Genomic DNA, 20225 nt, shown 5'->3' with positions numbered 1-20225 from the left:
GGGGTGTTCCAGTCAGGAGAAGCTCTTGGAGAGGAGGATGGCTGAGGAGTCTTGATGGATGGGAATGGTCAGCCTGGGGGGTAAGGTGGGTCCCCAGGCACTGGGTATGTGAGGAGGGGTGCAGTTATACAGGGCGCGGTGCGGGCTGTGAGAGGGGAAGTGGTGGGAGAGAGGCTGGACCGTAGCAGGTTTTCAGGTTCCAATTTAAGAGGCTGGGAAATCTTTAGGAGGGAATTTATTTCAGAAGAGTAGCTCCAAGTGCTATGGGAAGGCAGCAGGTTGTGATCTCATGTGGAAAGAGTGAGGAGGACTGAGAGGCTGTATGAATGTGTTTTATAAGCTACATTTCAGAGGTCAGCCTGCTTCTGTGTGCATAACGTTGTTTCAGAAGTGAAAGCTGATATTTAGGTTGATTAGGTCATCCTGCAGCTTGCTTGGGGGAAGTGGAGGGCAGGATGGATCAGTGGTAAGTGGCTGGGGATGATGACTTTCTCTTTATTCGCCCCCAGGTTATTCATTCTTCCCCATTTCTCTTGGAGAGTTAGTACCATTTGGTAAAGAAGAGTTAGGAGTATAGCTTGTTTCAGGACTTTGTTCTTCAACAGCTCAACAATTCTAGAAATGACAAATTCTGGAGCCTGGCTGGACTCACAGCAGCGGGTTTCTTAAGAGCTATCTGGATGACATTGTAACCAGGGAATTACGCAGAGTAAGGACCAGTGAGTGAAGGGGATGCCAAGGGTGTGTGTGTGTGGTGTGTGTGTGTGGTGTGTGATGTGTGTGTGCGTGTGTGTGGTGTGTGTGTGCGTGTGTGTGGTGTGTGTGGTGTGTTTTTTGTGTGTGGTGTGTGCGTGTGCGTGGTGTGTGTGTGGTGTGCGTGTGTGTGTGCGTGGTGTGTGGTGTGTGGTGTGCATGCGTGTGTGTGTGGTGTGTGTGTGTCTTCTACAAGCTTACTCTCCGTGCTCTGGATGAACAGTTGATTTCAGCACTGAATCTATTAAAGAAATCTAGATAGATAAGGGTACAGAGGAACTCTGGGTTATTGGCATAGTAGTTTTTACGATAATGTTTAATAACTTTGAGAATTAGGGTCTGGACTGCCTTCTGTGCTGGTTAGAAATGACAGGGATTGATAATTCTGCATTTTTATGTGTTCCATTTTTTGTGATTCTTAGCCATGGCTCTCTTAAAGATGCCCTTGGAGGGCTTCAAGGGTATGGATTGCCTGACCCCACCCCTGGAAGGTCAGAGTCAGTAGATCTGAGTAGGGTCCAGAATCTGTATTTTAACTCTCATTAATCTTGTGTCTCCTCCATCTCAGACTTTCCTTTAAGAAAAAATGTACCAAACATCACTGGTTAGGCTGGGAAAATGGAGTGTTACCTTGAATTGAACTTTTTATTAGTAATTCTGTGCTGTGGATGATTTAGTAGCTAACGGTAAAAGGTATAGTTTAGTATATTTTCATTTAAGTACACAAGAGAATGATTATAGAAGTTTAAGAACAACTATGTTCTCTCTTCACATAATTTTAGAGCTTGATTTTATGTTACATTGTGTGTATATGTATGTGTGTGTATATATGTGTGTGCACATGCATGAACATGCACACACACACACACACCCCCCAGGTAGAAGTGTGTAACACTTAAAATGAAGTCTTTTTTCTTCCTTCTCCCCCAGTCCCACCCCCAGGGATAAACATTACAAATTTTGGTGTGCATCTTTGGAGACATTGCTGTATGCACACATACAAGTGTATGTAACTTTGTCTTTACAGAAATAGACTCAAGCACACATGCTGTTCTGAGCTTGCTTTGTTCACTTGTGGTCTTAACATTCTTCTGTGTCAGTATATTTAGACCTGTTTGTAGGGGTTACTTTGAGCCACCGAGGCAGGCAACCTCCTTTTCTTCAGATAAGCTGTGACATGAGTTTTTCAGACACACAGTATACGTTGCTTGCTTATTAGAATATCTCAGTAGATTGGATTGGGAGGATTAATAAGTATTTCATATTGGACCATGGGAAACCCAGCATACTTCAGAGGAATTAATATTTTGTGTGCAGTGAGTTTTGCTCGTTTCTGCAGTTCTTATCACAATAGTGTATTGGCGTCTGAGTCAAAGGGATGTGCATGCAGGAGTGACTCCATCATAAAGAAAAGAAAATTGACTCAACCAAAGTTAGGGAGCCACTTGAATTTTCAGTCAGTTGGGATATTCTTGATGAGGTCGATTCCTTTTCATGGCAGGAGGTTATCCCCGTGTAAATTGTTGTGTTCCCTTTTGGTGATGCTAACTTGCTGTCTGTTCTTTCATACAGGATCCAAACTACTGGATACAAGTGCATCGACTGGAACATGGAGATGGAGGAATTCTCGATCTCGACGACATCCTCTGTGATGTGGCGGATGATAAAGACAGAGTGAGTTCAAGTCAGGACTAAGCGTCTCTGAGTGCATTTTGTGAAGGCGGGGTGGGGGGAGGGCATGGGTGGGGGCAGCACTTTCCTTCCTGTTTCAGACACATGTGTTTTAAAGGACATTTGGGCCGCTCATACTGGTATGTTTGTTTTATAATAAGTATCATGAATCTCCCCAGGGTATAATGATTTTCTTGATATCTGGGACATAATACTAGGTTTTGAACTTTTAAAATTGCAGCGTTTTAAATGGAAATATCTTTAAGAGATTTCCATGCCATCCCCCCCTCATTTTAACCAAATGTAACATCTTTCCCGACAACTCAGGCCTGTCATTATGCTCACTGTTTCCATGTGCGACATACAAGGTCTCTGTTCTGATCCCAGTGGCGGCCCATCCCAGCAGCTGGCATGGCCCGGCTGCATCCCAGCATCCTCCCGCTGGGCTTGGCTTTCAGGAAGCCGCCCTTTCCTCCGTGCCTCCTCTCCGAGTGCTGTCACATTGCAACGGCATCTTCGCTGTTGGCTGTGATGGAGGCATCACTGGCGTGTATCCACCCTCCTGTCTGTCCTCCTTGAGGGAATGAGGCAGAGGAGTGACTCAGAACGTGTTAGGAATCTGTGGCAGGATGTTGGGCTCTGGCACAGGAGTCAGCGGATTCTTCATTGCTTGCATCCAACTTGAGCAGGCTGTGGCCACACCCCCTCGTATTTGACCTGCTGTGAGATGCTGGGAGGGCTGGCGGCCACATCCTCACCCGTTCGACGCAGCCTGTGATAGCTCAGGGCGGGCTGCACAGCGAGGTGACTGCATGGGGTCGAGGAAGGTAAATCGCCCAGTGCCCGCTCCTCTTCCTCCCGGGAGCTCTCCAACCGCTGGCCCCTTGCCTCCGGAGCTGTGGGCTGGGCGAGTGCGGCTGCTGTGCTTATTCACGCCTGCGTTCCTGACAGCATAGTGCCTGGCTCAGAACCGGCCGATGTCTTATGTGTTTTCTTGAAATCTTAAGGAAAATGAAAAATTCCAGGATACCAGGTGTTGTGTAACGTCATGGATGCTTGATCCACTAGCCCCTGCCGTAGTGGGGTTTGTTCCCTGCAGCTACCGTGGGCTGGGAGCACGTGGTGTCAAAAATGCAGAACTTTCCTGCCGGTCTCTGTGGTTTGCTGCTTTCTCCTGGGGTCAGTTCTCCTTGTCAGGCTCTTCTGTGAGCCAGGAATAGGGTGGCTCTCAAATCCTTTTCCTGCAGTCCACATGAAGAGCATCCTCTAGAGACTTAAATTATAGTCATCTTATTGTGCAGCTCAGCTCCAGAGCTTAAACTACAGAAATTTATGAAGAATTTAAACAGGTTACCCTTTCCCAGCCATAATGCTGGAAAGAGATGAGCTAATGCGTTGTACTGATCTTTTAATATTTTCTCTTCTCCCTTCCTCTTTCTTTCCTTTTTCTTTTTTTGGTTGTTTTTCTTCTATAAAAGAATACAGCTTCTTATGAGGAAAAAGAAACATACAAAGAAGGAAATAGTTACTCGTGACCACCTTGCTGCTTAAAGCTCATTACTGCCGCTATTTGAGTGGGCTTTGCATCCTGACGCTTTTTTCCTTCAGAGACAGACACACACTTTTTTCCTCTTAAATAAAAAGGATTGAGTAGTAGCCTGCTTTTTTGGAGTTGATTATAAATACATTTCCACATCCATTAACCATAGCTATGCCGACATAGCCGCACAGTGTTTTCTTTTAGGGATTTATGTGCTCTTTCATTCGTCCTGTTTTGGACTCTTGGATTTCTGTGGAGGAAGCTGAGTGGTCCTGGGTGTGTCTTTTGCACCCAGCAGCAGTGGTGAGCATTCCTGTTTCTCCACCTGTTTCCTTCCTTCCTTCCTTCCTTCCTCCCTCCCTTCCTCCCTCCCTCTCTTTCTTTCTTTCTTTCTTTCTTTCTTTCTTTCAATTGAAGTGTAGTTGATTTACAATGTATGTTAGACTCAGGTGTACAGCAAAATGATTCATTTATATACGTATACATATATTCTTTTTCAGATTCTTTTCCATTACACGTTATTACAAGATAATGAAACCTGTTTCCTTTCTGATTGAACAAAAATGTAGTTTTCCCCCAAGTTGGTGCCATCCTACTTTATTCTTCAGCCCACATGGTATAGCGCTGGGCAGGTTCATGGAGCACAAGTAACGCTCCTCCCTGCACCCCGATCAGCGTTCACACTCCAAACACAGTTCACATTTTGAGTAGGTAGAGTATTGAGATGTAGATGTTCAGCCATAGGATTTTAAAAAGAACTTTAAAACCATATTGGGACTTATTTTATGGCCTTTTTGGTGGGCATTTCACGTGTACTTGAAAATAACGTGGACTGTGCGGCTGTTGGATCTATAAAGATCAACCAGGTTAAGGGGTTTGATGTTCTTGTTTAAATTTGGGGGCAATTTGTTACTCAGCAACTGAAAATAATGCACTCTTCTTTCAGCACAACCATTAGATCGCACATAAAAACCAAAGAAGGAAACTGTGTAATCTAAAACAGCTGCATATTGAAATCATAGGATAAACCGTGTTTTAGATCTTATATTCTTATGTGAATTTGATGATAAATCTACATTTTCTGGAATCTTTTATTATATATCCTATATAGGTTAAAAAAATCTTTTAACCTGAGAAAAAGGTTTTAAATATTAGTAAGTAAAATAAGTTTTCAGACAATTTTACATCATGTAGATTAAATTCAGGTTTCAAATAGAAAAATGGTAGAGAGTACAAGGTACTGCTGACTAAAATAGTTTTTAAGTCATTGTTTTATTTGTTCAGAAATATTTAAATATGTGTATGTGTATAATTAATTTAAATTTTTGAAGGAGCATCTTAAAGGACCCATTTTAAGTTATAACTGTGAAAATATAATTAATCCAGAATCCCAGCACCCAGATTCACCGGTGTTGTTGGATGCATTATTCAAAGTGAGGGATTGTGTGTAGTGAGTTGTATGGCTCTTTTCCATGGTTCTGAAATTTGATCCTGATTTAATCACCCTGGAGTGTTTTCAACTTTTCTTGGCAGTTTCTCTAGCTAAGGATCTTGACACCTATTTTGCTTTTTAGGTTAGAAAAACATTCTCCTAAACAATAAAATTCCTCTTTAAAAACACGTCCTGTTTTAGGACACTCCTCTCGGCACCTGAACTTTATTCCCCACCCCACCCCAGGGTGCTGTTTCTGCTCACAAACTGTGAAAACAAGGCTTCAGTGGCCCTGCCTTCCTCTCAGTCTCTGTAATGGGGAAAACTCTCTCAGAGATACAGATTTTATACCTGGTCACTGAATTTGTAAAATTCTGAAAAACTGTTAGGGAAATGAGGATTAAGAGGCAGTAATTCAAAGGATCACGGAAGAAAACTGAAGTATCTATTTAGCTGTAATTTTGCTCATTATCCTTTAGTTATTAGAGTTCAACGCACAGCACTGAGGAAGTTTTCATTTAGTGCCTATACGATTCCAATTCCAGGGTTTACCCAAATGTATTCAAAATGGTGTGAGTGTAGGTCGTCTTGTGTTCTTGGAGTAGGTTTGATTTTCTGGAATATCCTAGGTCTACTTCGGGCATGAAGACGTGCCATGTTTGTTCGTCCCTTCTGGACATTGCTGCTTCCAGGCAGGGTTGTCATGCTGCTCTGTTTACTCTTAGGATCTGATTCTCAGTCTTCTCCTTGACATTCCGCCAAATTGTGAAAAGCCGAAGCGGATTTCACGCCATCCCCGGCACCGTTTACAACAGCCGTAATGCGAGGCTTCCTGAGTGCTGCGCTGCGTTCTGTCTGAATTTCTTCCTGGTTTGCTCTTCATTATTTATAATTTACTATTGGTGAGCCTCTCTCAGTTCTCTTTCCCTCCCGTCATTCCCTCTGTGAACTACAGTAAACTTAGTACATAGACGACAGAGTAAAAATCCTGGGCATTCACTCACTTTTCCCTCCAGTCTGGCACCTCGCACTGACCTTGGGTGGAAACAGGTTTCAGGGGGAAGTGACCAGTACTTAGAGTCGGGGGGTGGGGGTGGTGTGCTTTTGGCGGGGGTGGGGATCAGCAAGAAGAGTGTCTTTTTCTCACTCACGCCATTGTCTTCTCTTTTATGTCTTTGGTGCTGAAGGTGATTTAAGATGTGGCATCAAGCATTTCCTCTGTCACACTGGGATGTCATTTTGTTTTGACCTAGAATGATGTCATGTGTGTTCTGTTTTGGGGATGACCTTGGGAAATAATCTTCCACTATCGGTGTCTTGCTTTTTGTACGAAGGGTTGGATGGGATAGCAATATAAATTCTTTGAAGAGTTTGTGTGTTTAGAGTGGGGTCCAGGCACCGTGAAGGGTTGTTGTGGAGACTGTTGATTGCTGCTTGTTGGAAAGGAGCCAGGATTCTCTGGGGGACAGTCTAGCCAGTGTCCTCACGTAGAAGAATGTGGAGAAAAAGAAACTTTTAAACTGTATTAGGATTGTGGGCAAGCAGCAATTTCTACATGTCGGTGAAAGCTAGCACAGAGGCATTTATGGAATAGACAAATCAAAGCTGCAATGTTGAACCAAAGCTGAGTGCCCCTCCCCCTGCTGGATAAAGGTTAGGTAGAGAATTTTTTCAAACCAGGGTGCCCAAATAATAATAATAATTTAAAAGATAGCACATATAATAATTTTCTTTGAAAGAAAAGACTTTTAGTCTTTTTTTTTCTTTCAGTATTTTTAATTAATGTAACCTGTTTGCTGAGCACCTATTGTGTGCCAGGCATTGTGCTTAGTGCTGTGATACATTGTTGAACGAAAGTAGCCATGTTTCCTGCTCTACTGGGGCTTATGATCTATTGTGAGAGTCAGAATTTCTGATAGATAATGATTCTGAGGAAAAGGAACGGTCCTGTGAAAGATGTGCCAAAGCTCAGGGTGAAGCAAGACTTGCCTTAAAAAAAAAAATGCGACCCAGCTGGAATCTGAAGGAAAGCCAGGTGAGAATGATTTACATTACATTAGGTGATCAGATTTACATGTGAGAAATATCCCCAGCTGAGTGTGTCAGAAATGAATGGGCAGGAGGCAGAGTGGACCAGCGGGGGGCCAGCGTGTGGGTTTTGGTGGAGTTGGGAGACGGATATGAAGGAGAAGGTGGAGAGGTGGGGAGTAGGTAGATCTGAGGTGGCTTAATAGGTAAATGTGATGGTGAGGTTATTCCCCAAGGCGGGGAGTGCGTGCTGGAGGGGGTGACTTGGGACCCACTGGGGAGATCAGGATTTAGTCCTGATTTTAGTCAGTTGGGGTGCCTTGGAGGTGTCAGTTAGGCAGTTGGATATTTGGAACAGAAGCGCAGACAAATGTGTGAATCTAATATAAATTTGTTAAAAAATCAGATTAAAACAGCATTCAAAATATGGTCTAATTTTAGTGCAAACAATTATGTACATTGGAAAGGGTTTAAGGGACCGACTGAAATAGTTATCTCTGAGGGTGGAGTAGGTGAAAAACTGGGGATTTTGTTACCTTCTGTTTTTTAATTTCTCCATAATTCTCCTTCTGCCTAATTCCAATAGGAAGAGAGCATTAGGCAGTTCTAAATTGAGGTTAGAATATAAACATCTTTTTTTTTTTTTTAACTTTAGTATGAATTGGCATAGGGAAGGAATGATTTAAAGAGTTTGCTAACTTGGAATTGAAATAATTTGTATAAACAGGCTTGGTTTAACTAGATGCCTTGATTAATTTCCTCCTAAATGGATTTCTTTGAGTTGGGTTCTAAAAAAGAAAATATTTAAATTAAGTGCCAAGTAGAGCATTAAATGGCTAATTAATTAACTCAAAGGGATTATTTCCCAACATGTAAGTATTTCACGAGTACCGGTTCACCCCCAGCTCATCAATTTGTGGGTGGGTGGGTCGGGGAGCACAGGGCCAGGTGTAGCAGAGGCGGTGATGGGTGAGGGGTGTTAGTGCAAGGGAATAGAAAAGGGGGCCCGGGCCCTGCACGGCCCCTTGGAAGCAGTAGGAGCTCTGGAGGTGGGGACTCTCTGTAGAGTCTTGGCTTGTCAGCCTTCCTGAGGGGGAGGCAGTGAGGACTTTGCTTGGCTGGAGCTGCCCGGTGAGTCAGGAGGAGTGGGGGACAGTTATCCTGTTACCTGTAGGCTAGGGCTTGGTTCCCTGGTCTGCTGCATGTTGCTCTTCTATTGCTCCATCAGCAAGGCGCGTCTTCTATGGGGGGTCGGGGGAAGGAAGCCACACTGCCTGTGTCTGAATTATGGCCCCATGACTTCTTTACTTTGTGAGCAAAGTATTTAATCTCTCTAACCTCAGTTTTCACATCCCTAAAGGGAGGTTAATGATTATACCTACCTTACAAGGTCATATTAAGTTTAAGCCTGAGAATATGTGTTAAAGTTTCAGCATTGTGCTTGGCAAAAATAGGACCCCAGGAAATGGTAATAACTGTCATCATTGTTGGTCACCATTGCTACCACCATTCATTGAATTAGGTGAACTAGTCATTCTTTAAATACCAGTTTCTAATGGTTTAAAAACAAACATATAAGCCAGGCTATCGTAGGTATTTGTTTTATAAAATGAATTTCTGTAGATATTCATTTTCATTTACTTATTTTATATTCCTATCACTTTGAAGAGAGCTTGCCACATAATAGGTGCTCAGTAACAGTTGAGGGAAGAAATATGTTATTTTCTGCATCTTTAGAATTTGAGGATTCCTAGTAAGCTATCAGTATGTATATTCTTTCCTGAAAAGAAGCAGAGATCCCAGTTTTGATTTTTAGTATTTAGGAGCCAACAAGGACTGTATCATTAAAAACCAAACCAAACCAAACCAAAAGTCTTGGAATCAAAAGCAAAGGCAAAAAAAAAAAAAAAAAAAAAAAAAGCAAAGGCAACAAAAGCAAAAATAAACAAGTGGGAATACATCAAATTAAACAGCTTCTGCTCAGCAAAGGAAACTGCCAATAATAGGAAAAGGCAACCTACAGAATGGGAGAAAATATTTGGAAACCATATATGTCTAAAATATGTGAAGAACTCAAAAAACCAGTCAGATCAAATAATGGACTGAGGAACTGAATATATGTTTTTCCAAAGAAGACATGCAAAATGACCAACAGGTACTTGAAAATGTGCTCAACATGACTGATCATCAGGGAAACACAACTCAAAACCACAGTATCACCTCACACCTGTTAGAATGGCTGTTATCAGAAGACAGGAGATGACAAGTGTTGGCGGGAATGCAGAGGAAAGGGAGGCCTTGTGCACTGTTGGTGGAAATGTAAATTGGTGCAGCCGCTGTGGAAAACAGTATGTAAGTTTCTCAAAAAAATCAAAACTAAAACTACCAGAGGATCCAGCAATTCCTCCTCTGAGTATTTAGCCAAAGAAAATGAAAAAATTGTCTTGAAAAAATATCTGCTCTCCCATGTTTATTGAAGTATTAGTCACAATTGCCAAGATATGGAAACAACCCAAACATCCATCCACGGATGAATGGATAAAGACACACACACACACACACACACACACAGGACTATTATTCAGCCATAAGGAAGACCAAAATCCTGTCATTTGTGACAGCACAGATGGACCTTAGGGAATTTATGCTAAGTGAAATAAGCCAGAGAAAAAGGAATATGTATTGTATGATCTCATTTATATGTGAAATCTAAAAAGGCCAAACCCGTAGAAACAGAGATTATAATGATGGTGGTTACCAGGGGCTGAAACATGGGAGGAAAGCGGTGATGTTGGTTGAAGGGTACACATTTAAGATGAATAAGTTCTGGGGAGGTAATGAACAGCATAGTGATTAGAGTTAGTCATACTGTATTACATGCTTGAAAGTTTGTAAGAGAGTAGATTTTCAATGTCCTCACCACAGAAAAGGTATGGTAATTATGTGACATGATACAGGTGTTAGCTAATACTAAGGTTGTAATCATTTTGCAGTGTAATAAGTGCATCACATCAACACTTTGTACACCTTAAACTTACACAATATTATATGTCATTTACATCTCAGTTAAAATTGGGGTGCAGGGGGAAGGAAGGCCTTGTTTACAGTTTTAAAATATTACTTGGCCAACACTGACAATTCTCCAGAAAAACAGCACATCTCAAAACAAGTGCTCCAGAACAAATGCTGTGAAAAGCTGTTTTATAATAACTTCCAACTTTTAAAATGTTTAGCCTAGGTTTTCTTTTCTCTCCTATCTAGAGTGAAATGTATACAGTTCAACTTTTCCTGTATATAATAAACTGTTATCATCACAAAAAGGAAGAGAAGGAGGAAGGTAGATGACAGTTGGTTTCTTCCTCATTAATATTTTCTGAATAATTGGAGAAGTAATTATAAATGATAAACAAGATCATCCCATTCATTCATTCATACAGTTATTCATGTATAATCATGTAGAAAGTAGGAGGTTTTTTTTTCCTCCTGGATTTTATAGTAAAAGAGGAGGAAAATAGGAAGAGCCTGGACCCTTTGATCCTCTTATAATTCCAGAATAAGTCAACTAATAAAACTGAAGCCTCATGTGCTATGTACACTGTAGCAGGATACGGCTGTAACTTTGTATCAGCCCTGAGAGTTGGATAGATGGTAGTGTCCTTGGTTTGAGACGAGGGAGAACCAAATATACTTCCTGAATCTGCAGATCTCTTTCGCTTCTTTGGGCGATTGACTGGTCCCAGATAACAAACATTTTTATCGCTGGTTGGGGTTGGAGAAAGAGGCTAGTTTAGCTAGTAAAAATATATTGATTTTAACGACTGTCTTTAATTTTGTTAGATTACTTATATGTAATCTTCTTTATGAGTGTTTGTTAAAATGCCAGGAGGTTAGTGCCATGTATAATTGTATCACAATTATTGATTATTATCACAATTATGGATGCCTCAGATTCATGTATCGGACTAAAATTACAGCATCTGTTTGAGCAAAGGTTAAGCAGATCTTACAGATTCACTCATTCCTTCCTTCATTTCATCTTTCTGACATTCATTCAACAAACTCTTTGCAGTCTCTAATATACTGGAGAAACAGCTGGAGGTGCTGAGGGAATATCGTGGGTGTGTGTGTGTCCTCTTATCTCACAGAGCTCTCTTTGCATTGAGGAAAAGAGACTCCAAAGGCAGTGAGTCTGGGCAAGGACAGCTCTGTTTCAAAAACATATGGACATTTTCTGCACCATCAGTGGGTTTGTGAATGTTTATTATTTATTTGTACGGTTGTTTATTTTTTACGTGGGTTTAAGTTACTCACTGTCACAACACAAGGTCGTAATGTTATCAGAAGATTCTGATTCCTAATACGAACTCTTCTCCTAAAACATTGTTTTAATGAGGACCCTCAATCTACCCAAACATCTCACTGAAAGATTAGTTGACTTTTGTACATAAACAAAATATTAGAATAAAAGCAAATTAGTGTTTATATAATTTCATAGGAATATTGTTCCATAGGACTATGTGGAATTAAACTAATTTTTTCCTAAAAAATAGTTGGAGGCTATCACGTGGAAATATAAATGATAGGAAGCGATTCTGGCTGTGTGCTTTCTTGTTGTTTTGTTTTACTATCTATTTGTTGAGTATGCAACTTGAGGCTGTTCAAATAATACATAGCACATTTTGCTTTATATAGTATTGTCTGTTAGAATTGAAAAGATTCCTCCTTAATATTTTTGGAGGTCTTTTTCTGTTACTAAACAACAATAATAATTGGTAAAAAGTCAACTAACATCTCACATAGAATGTGATTTTTTTTTTTCCTTTCATCATTTATTTTTGGACAAGTGCCATGGCTTTTGTGTGCCCCCCAGTGGCCTTTTGGTAGAATGGTTATTTTTGAGCTCCGTTAACAAGTAGTCACGATATCCAAGCCACTGCTAGGGGAAGGACTGTGCTTTTGACATTACAGAGAAGTGCTTCAGAACGACTTCCTCCATATGATTCAAATTCAGCTCAAATACGTGATATTTATTTGGCTAGTTTCTGAAGGATGTGTGTTTTGGAACATCTCTCAATGGTATATAGAAGTGGACACTGAGGGGCTTCCCTGGTGGCGCAGTGGTTAAGAATCTGCCTGCCAATGCAGGGGACATGGGTTCGAGCCCTGGTCCACGAAGGTCCCACATGCCGCAGAGCAACTAAGCCTGTGCGCCACAGCTACTGAGCCTGTGGGCCTAGAGCCCATGCTCCACAACAAGAGAAGTTGCTGCAATGAGAAGCCCGCACACTGCAAGGATCAGTAGCCCCCGCTCGCCACAACTAGAGAAAGCCCGTGTGCAGCAGTGAAGACCCAACACAGCCAAAAAAAAAAAAAAAAAAAAAAAGAAGTGGACACTGAAAACTCATATGTATCATCAGTTCTACACTTATTTTGGTCCTCACATGTCTGCTAAATCTTGAGTCATTTTAATTTCCTCTTTTTCCCCTTCTCTTCCTTGTCGTCATGGAGAACGTGACATATCAGAAACAAGTCAAGTCTGAGACATTCCAAGTCACTCACCTTTTTCCTCCAGCAGAAATCACAACCCTAACAGATGTTTATTGGTTAGGAATTCTCAACAATCGTGATTTTTTTCAGTGTGACAGTTGTTTATGTGCAGATCAGTGTAATTTGAGTTGAGGACACAGGTTAAAACCTGTTTCTAAGAAGTTAAACCTTCTTTATAGAGTATACAGAAAATAATACCAGAAATGAATGAGGAAATTAAGGGCACTGATTCAGTTGGCAGAATCTTTTCTCTTCCGCCTTGAAGAAGCATCAGGTTGAAAACTCTGCTTGAACTTGAGCGCGGGGCCCTGCATGCTGGAATTCCGTGCTTGAGAATTTCAATGTGAGTGCCCTGTCTTGTCATTAAGGATTCCATAGCATTGTTTATAGAAGTAGGGTGTTCACCTTGAGTTCTCTGCCAAAGTCCAGTTTGTCTAATTAAATTCTGCTGAGCGTTTCAAACTTCCTGCCTGAAACGATTTCTAATTGCTTGTAGTTCCAGGGGTGGTAATAATAGTGATGGAGTTCTGCTCTCATGACATGCTTTTAAGTGATTACATTCCAAGCTGTTGGGTAGGATGAGATTACTTTTCATGTTAAAGACGAGACATGGTCTTTTGGAGGGTGCACGGGGACATTGGCTGTGTCGGTGAAGAGCGGTTAGGTTCGTGCTCAGAGTTCCTGGGTCATTATGTATGTGGCAGTGGGTGACACTCATGACAAAGGAAGACATGGTTTTTTTCCCCTTCAAGGAAGATGTGTCCCCTCCTCAGAGCCTTGTTTCTCTGATAGAGGCCAGCGTGTGACATTTAAGCAACCATATAATTTCAGCTTTGTGCATTGTTTTGCTTGAGGAAAGGTTGCCATAGAAAACAGGGTTCAAAATCAGGGTTTGTATACTTTTGCGGGCCGAGGGTTAATGGTTAAGACAAGAGTATGATGATACCTCTGAGAGTTGTCAAGAGAGTTAAGATCATGTGTTAAGTGGAAAAAAACTAAGAGAAGCAGAAATGTCATAGCTTGGACAGTTTGCTGGGCTCACAAGACAAAGCATTCAATTTAAAGTGTGTGAGGCTGAAAAATCTGCCTCAGCCAAGACACAACCATTTTGGAGTAAATGGCTGGAATTCATGCATCAGGATGTGTGCATGGTCCAGTGTGTGGATTTCAGTCATTTACTACAAAACTATCATTGTGATCGTTTGTCTGTATGTCTCTGTCTCTATGCTGACTTTTTACATCTTGATTATATAGAAAATCACAATCTAGACATGGAAGTTAGCAGAATGACACATTCTGACAAGGTTGCTTAACGGTTGAAGAACAATGAAGCTAACTCAGAAAGTTAGATGGCTTTTTAATTCAGCAAAAAGAAACCCTAAGAACTGTAAGTGATATAGATGTACATTTCATCTTGTTATAGAGCCTTCCTTTTCAAGTAGAAGACACAGAACTCAAAAGAAAGCTGCTTTGGTCTTCTAGGGCCTAAAGATAATTATTTTGAACCCCTTTGTTAATTATCCTCAGGTACAAAGCAAAGGAAATTGGGTGGATTTTGTATTCAAATACACTAGAAATTTGTAGTATCCATCGTGTGTGTGTGTGTGTGTGTGTGTAGATAACATGCTAAGGCTTTTTGTCTCATGCTTTTCCGTGTTCTATTAAGAGCAACATGTAGAAGGACCACAGTTGATCGAAGTGTAACTCTGTGCTCAAAGTTGTATTTTTATACCAGTCATTCTTACCACGATAGACAGTGCCACTCCTCGTCAGTGAGAGATTGAAGTTCTGTCGAAAATAATTCAAAGTACAACACTGTTTATCACAAAACACTAAAACGTGTTCTTCTTAAGTGCTTTTTAGAAAAGTGTCAATACTTTAAGAATATGTAACAAGTTAGGAATATGTAAGTTCTATTTCATAAAATGTAACCACCTTTTTTTTTTTTTTTTTTTAAAGAGAGAATGACATAGAAAGTAGAATGTATATGTGTGGTTAAGTTGGAAGAGTGTTTTGTTTCTTTGTTACCAGAATAGTTTCCTAATCATAGCAGAAAAGATAGTGCTGCTCACTGATGTCACCCAGACGGGAAGAAGTGTGTTCTTGGTAAGTTTTGTGACATTGCTTTGCTGTGTCCATATTAGGTCATCAAGTTAGATTCCCTCTTACTCCTGCGTTGCAGAAGTTGTACGTTCTTGCTATTTTCAATCCTCAATTAATAAGAAGCTCCTAAACTTAAATACAGTTTATATTTTCAAGAATAGCTTATGTATATATTTAATATTACATTTAGCTTAATAATAGCTATGTAATTGGGGTGAAAATGTGCATATTATAGTACTCCAAGTATTAGTTTAAAAAATACAAACCTTTAGTATTTGCTACCCTCAAATTATTCTAGGGCAAATAAATTTTCTTCCAAAAACACGCTGTCCCCAGATGGAGCTATTTCTATTTCTGATTTGGATTGAAGCAAGGCCTCTTTAGTTATTTTTAGGGAAATTTGTGCTGGGAATTAGGCATTAATTGTACTCCTTCGTTCTCCTTTGACATTTCTTGATTAGGTGGTTTTGTCTGAAATGGCAGCCAAGTTAAAGTAGGCTGAGATAATTTTGAAATTAAGAATAGATGAATCCAGAGCTTTTAATACTTAAATGTCAAAGAGAAGTGAAATGCGTGTAGGTGACCATGACGAACTCTGTCATCCTTGAGGTGAGCAAAAAAAGACTGTTGAACACTGTGTTTTAGAAAGCATCAAGCAGGGCCTAGGTCTTTAACTTTACCCTTTTTTTTTTTTTTTTTTTTAAAAATACATTTATTTAATTTATTTATTTTTGGCTGCGTTGGGTCTTCATTGCTGCGCACGGGCTTTCTCTAGTTGTGGTGAGCAGGCGTACTCTTTGTTGCGGTGTGTCGGCTTCTCATTGTGGTGGCTTAGGCTCTAGGCACTTGGGCTTCAGTAGTTGTGGCACGCAGGCTTCAGTAGTTGTGGCTCGCGGGCTCTAGAGCGCAGGCTCAGTAGTTGTGGTGCACGGGCTTAGTTGCTCCACGGCATGTGGGATCTTCCCGGACCAGGGCTCGAACCCGTGTCCCCTGCATTGACAGGTGGATTCTTAACCACTGTGCCACCAGGGAATACCCTTTTTAAAAAAAATTCTTGGGCTTCCCTGGTGGCGCAGTGGTTTAGAGTCCGCCTGCCAATGCTAGGGGACACGGGTTCGTGCCCCGGTCTGGGAAGATCCCACATGCCGCGGAGCGGCTGGGCCTGTGAGCCATGGCCTTTGAGCCTGCGTGTCCAGAGCCTGTGCTCCGCAACGGGAGAGGCCACAACAGTGAGAGGCCCGCGTACCGCAAAAAAAAAAAAAAATTCTTTTCTTAATTAATTAATTAATTAATTAGGCTGTGCTGAGTCTTAGTTGCAGCATGTGGGATCTAGTTCCCTTACCAGGGATCGAACCTGGGCCCCCTGCATTGGGAGCTCAGAGTCCCAGCCACTGGACCACCAGGGAAGTTCCTAACTTGACTCTTAGTCTACACCCCTTACTGTAGTAAGCATCTCACCATGTTATAATGCCAGCGAAAACAGGCCTTGGTGACCAAGAGTCAGAAGGACCAGCATGAAACGTGGCTCGTAATGAATACAAAACTTAGGCCATGTAGTTGGAGGATTCATAATGTTCTTTCGAAAGGCAGCAGCTGTTTTATCGGAGGGTCTTCAAACAGGGTGGAAACAAAGCAGCCCATCAGTGGGGTGTGTATGATTTATGTTGTGAACTGTTGGTTATACATGTTCCTGAGGAGGAACCATCTCTGTCGGTTGAGAAAGGATGGTTGTTCCTGCTGTGTGGGACATGCAGTTGCCTGGTTAGAGTGACTGGGTGCTCGGCTGGTGGTAAATTCCTTGTCTACCTTTTTGGGCTGTGAACTGAATGCACTGTAATGTATGTTAATTTGTACATTAAAGGTCTTCAATTTGGTACTTGATCTTAAGGCTGGGTGAGAAAGATGAAGAAATGTACATAAATAGCAGTGTTCCTGGGGAAAGGGGGAGCAGTTAACCTTTTGAATCAGTCATATGTAAATAAACCTAGGCTTTGTTTCTGTGATAGATCTCTTTTCAAGTCGTATCTTTAAAACCACAAAATGTGTTGTTTTCGAAATTCATGACCTGCTTCTCTGTCCCTTAGGAGCGCTGCTCCTGAGTTCTTACAGCACTTACAGCCTGTGCGGCTCTTCATTGTAACCGTTGAAACGATTGACATTCACTTTCAAAGAATCAGTTCTCTTTGATTTGGAAACATATAATCATTTTGGCAAGCATTTTCCCTTTTCAGTTTCTCCTAACCCTGATGTTTCAGTGTCTCTTGCGGCATTATATGGTAACATTGGCCCTTAGTGTTTAACTTTGCCTTGAATTTAATTTTCATATGGAGTTTGAAATACATATTACTATGATGCCTATAGTAAAAATATTTTTTTAATGTTTTTTATCACTATGATCTAAATAACAACCAAGCAAACTTTTAAGTTTTGTTTTTTTTTTGAATTGTTTGAACCTTGTGGAGGAGATAAATGCATTACCTGAGGAAGCTGGTTTGAAATTCATTCTCTTTTAAAATTTGATTTGCATGCATTGCTTTATATTTATATTTCCATACTGAAATTGGCATTTTCATACAACTCGAATATCTGTTGATACATTTGAGTTCCCCGAGTCAAAACTATTTCTTAAATGCAAAAGGCAGTGGCTTGCCTTTATCATACATCTAACTCTTTGACTGGAGCCGTGACTGTGACAGAAATACGGGATATAGAACGAACCCAGGGGCACCTGTCTGATGCTGTGTGTAATGTAGGCCAAATGCTTATTTCTTTTGATTTGAAGACTGTAATTCCTACTGAGGTCTCAGCTTCTGAAAGAGTGGCCACTGGCAGGTGTCCTCCATCGTCTGACCTTGGCCAGTGACTCTGGATTCACTGTGGTCTCAGTTTTGTAGACTTGAATGGCTGCCCACGTATTGTTAAAGAAACCGGTTGAAAAAAAGAGACAGAAATGCGTTTCTGTGCTTTTTGTGAGGCTCAGTTACATAAAACTTCAGGTTCTAATGATCTCAGCTCCCTTCCTGCATTTGGCTGTGTCTTAAAAACAAAGTTGAAAGTGTACATAAAACAAGCAACAAACAAAATTCCTCTCGGATCAAGTGTTGTGGGATTGTACTTGGAAAATTTTTATAGCTTGATTGGACTTTAGATGTCATTTAACCTCAGGATTCTTTTTTTAAAATTTTTTTAAAATTTATTTTTGGCTGCGTTGGGTCTTCGTTACTCTGCGCGAAGGTTCTCTAGTTGTGGTGAGCGGGGGCTACTCTTCATCGCAGTGCATGGGCTTCTCACTGCGGTGGCTTCTCTTGTTGCGGAGCACGGGCTCTAGCTGTGTGGGCTGCAGTAGTTGTGGCATGTGAGCTCAGTAGTTGTGGCTCATGGGCTCTAGAGCACAGGCTCAGTGGTTGTGGCATGCGGGCTCAGTTGCTCCGCGGCATGTGGGATCCTCCCAGACCAGGAATCGGACCCTTGTCCCCTGCATTGGCAGGCGGATTCCCAACCACTGTGCCACCAGGGAAGTCCCTAACCTCGGGATTCTTAACCATGGGTCAAACCAGTTGTTGTAGACGCTTAGAGACACTCTCAAGCATGCTTGTGGGGGCCAGTCGGGGCCTCTTCCCCCTGCTCCCCCCCCTGCCCCCGACAACCTCAAGGGAGTCTGACCTAAACCACTGAACGCTGACAGGTGAAGAAACAGCTCTGGAGAAGTTAAGGGACTTACGGAAGATCATAGAACTATGTAGCTGAAGATTTGAGAATAGAACTCAATGGCAGTGAGCATAGGACACGTGCTCATCATAGGAAGAAACAAGAGCATGAGGCTCTGGGTCCTGCGAGTGACAGCTGAGCCAGCACGCTGGTGGTGTTGGTTGGTGTTGTGTGGGCTGGTGTTGGCCTTCACGCAGGTGTCCCTGTGTTCTGAGGCAGGTGAAGGAGTGTCTACAGCTGTGTAGGTGTGACCTCCGGTGGAGATAGGAGGCTGGCTACTAACGTCCCCTCAGATTCCCACACCAGGGATTTTTTATCTGCAGTAACAACACAGGTAAGCTGCTTTCTTTCGGATCAAGATTTAAAAGTCAAAATCAAAATATCTAACCTGGTTACTAAGTAAGACTCTCTTAGCTCCTTTAACAGAAAGTATGACCTTGTTAACAAAGTTATCTGACTTTGGATAGCTTTTCAGTATCAATCTGAGGAGGATACATAAGTCGCTTTGTCATATGGTTTATATATTTATTCTTCTTCATAGAATTTTAGGATTTTCCATCATAGGATTGAAAGCCAAATTTTTAATAAATAACTTTGGCATAAGTTTTTCTGTCTATATTGAAAACCATCTGAGGAGTCCAGATATCTTAGGTAAAATATTTATTTTTGGCTTTGCAGCTTGCGGGATCTTAGTTCCCCAACCAGGGATTGAACCCGGGCCCTTGGAAGTGAAAGCATGGAGTCCTAACCACTGGACTGCCAGGGAATTCCCTAAAATTTTTTTTTAATCACCTTTTTTTTTTTTTTCTTGGTTAATAGGATTTTTTCTGCTTTACCAGTTTTTTTCTTTTCAATTTTTGAATTTTATTTAATTAATTTTTTTATACAGCAGGTTCTCATTAGTTGTCCATTTTATACATATTCGTGTATGTATGTCAATCCCAACCTCCCAGTTCATCCCACCCCCACCCCCACCCCCCACCCCTCGCCACTGTCCCCCCATGCTGTCAGTACGTTTGTTCTCTACATCTGCTGGTTTGGGATGGAATGTCCTATAAATATCAATTACATCCATCTGGTTTATTGTGTCATTTAAAGCTTGTGTTTCCTTATTAATTTTCTGTTTGGATGATCTGTCCATTGGTGTGAGGTGTTAAAGTCCCCCACTATTAGTGTGTTATTGTCGATTTCCTCTTTTATAGCTGTTAGCAGTTGCCCTGTGTATTGAGGTGTTCCTATGTTGGGTGCATATATATTTATAATTGTTATATCTTCTTCCTGGATTGATCCCTTGATCATTATGTAGTGTCCTTCCTTGTCTCTTGTTAACATTCTTCATTTTAAAGTCTATTTTATCTGATATGAGTATTGCTACTCCAGCTTTCTTTTGATTTCCATTTGCATGGAATATCTTTTTCCATCCCTTCACTTTCAGTCTGTATG

At 41.3% G+C, this 20225-nt stretch overlaps 1 protein-coding gene across 1 annotated transcript in view; it reads left to right on the top strand.

The window, feature by feature from the left end:
- Nucleotides 1-2024: 2024 nt before the first annotated feature.
- Nucleotides 2025-20225, top strand: part of PARD3 (par-3 family cell polarity regulator) — a gene marked incomplete at its 5' end in the record, with an annotated part of 523272 nt that continues 505071 nt past the window's right edge. The window contains 2 exons of the mRNA XM_079699052.1: nt 2025-2069; nt 2326-2427. Coding sequence (XP_079555178.1) covers nt 2025-2069; nt 2326-2427 — 147 coding nt within the window. The remainder of the gene's footprint in view (nt 2070-2325; nt 2428-20225) is intronic.

Source organism: Hyperoodon ampullatus (assembly GCF_949752795.1).
Source record: "Hyperoodon ampullatus genome assembly, chromosome: 3".
Taxonomy (NCBI): Eukaryota; Metazoa; Chordata; class Mammalia; order Artiodactyla; family Ziphiidae; genus Hyperoodon; species Hyperoodon ampullatus.
This window is presented reverse-complemented; position numbering and strand designations above follow the sequence as displayed.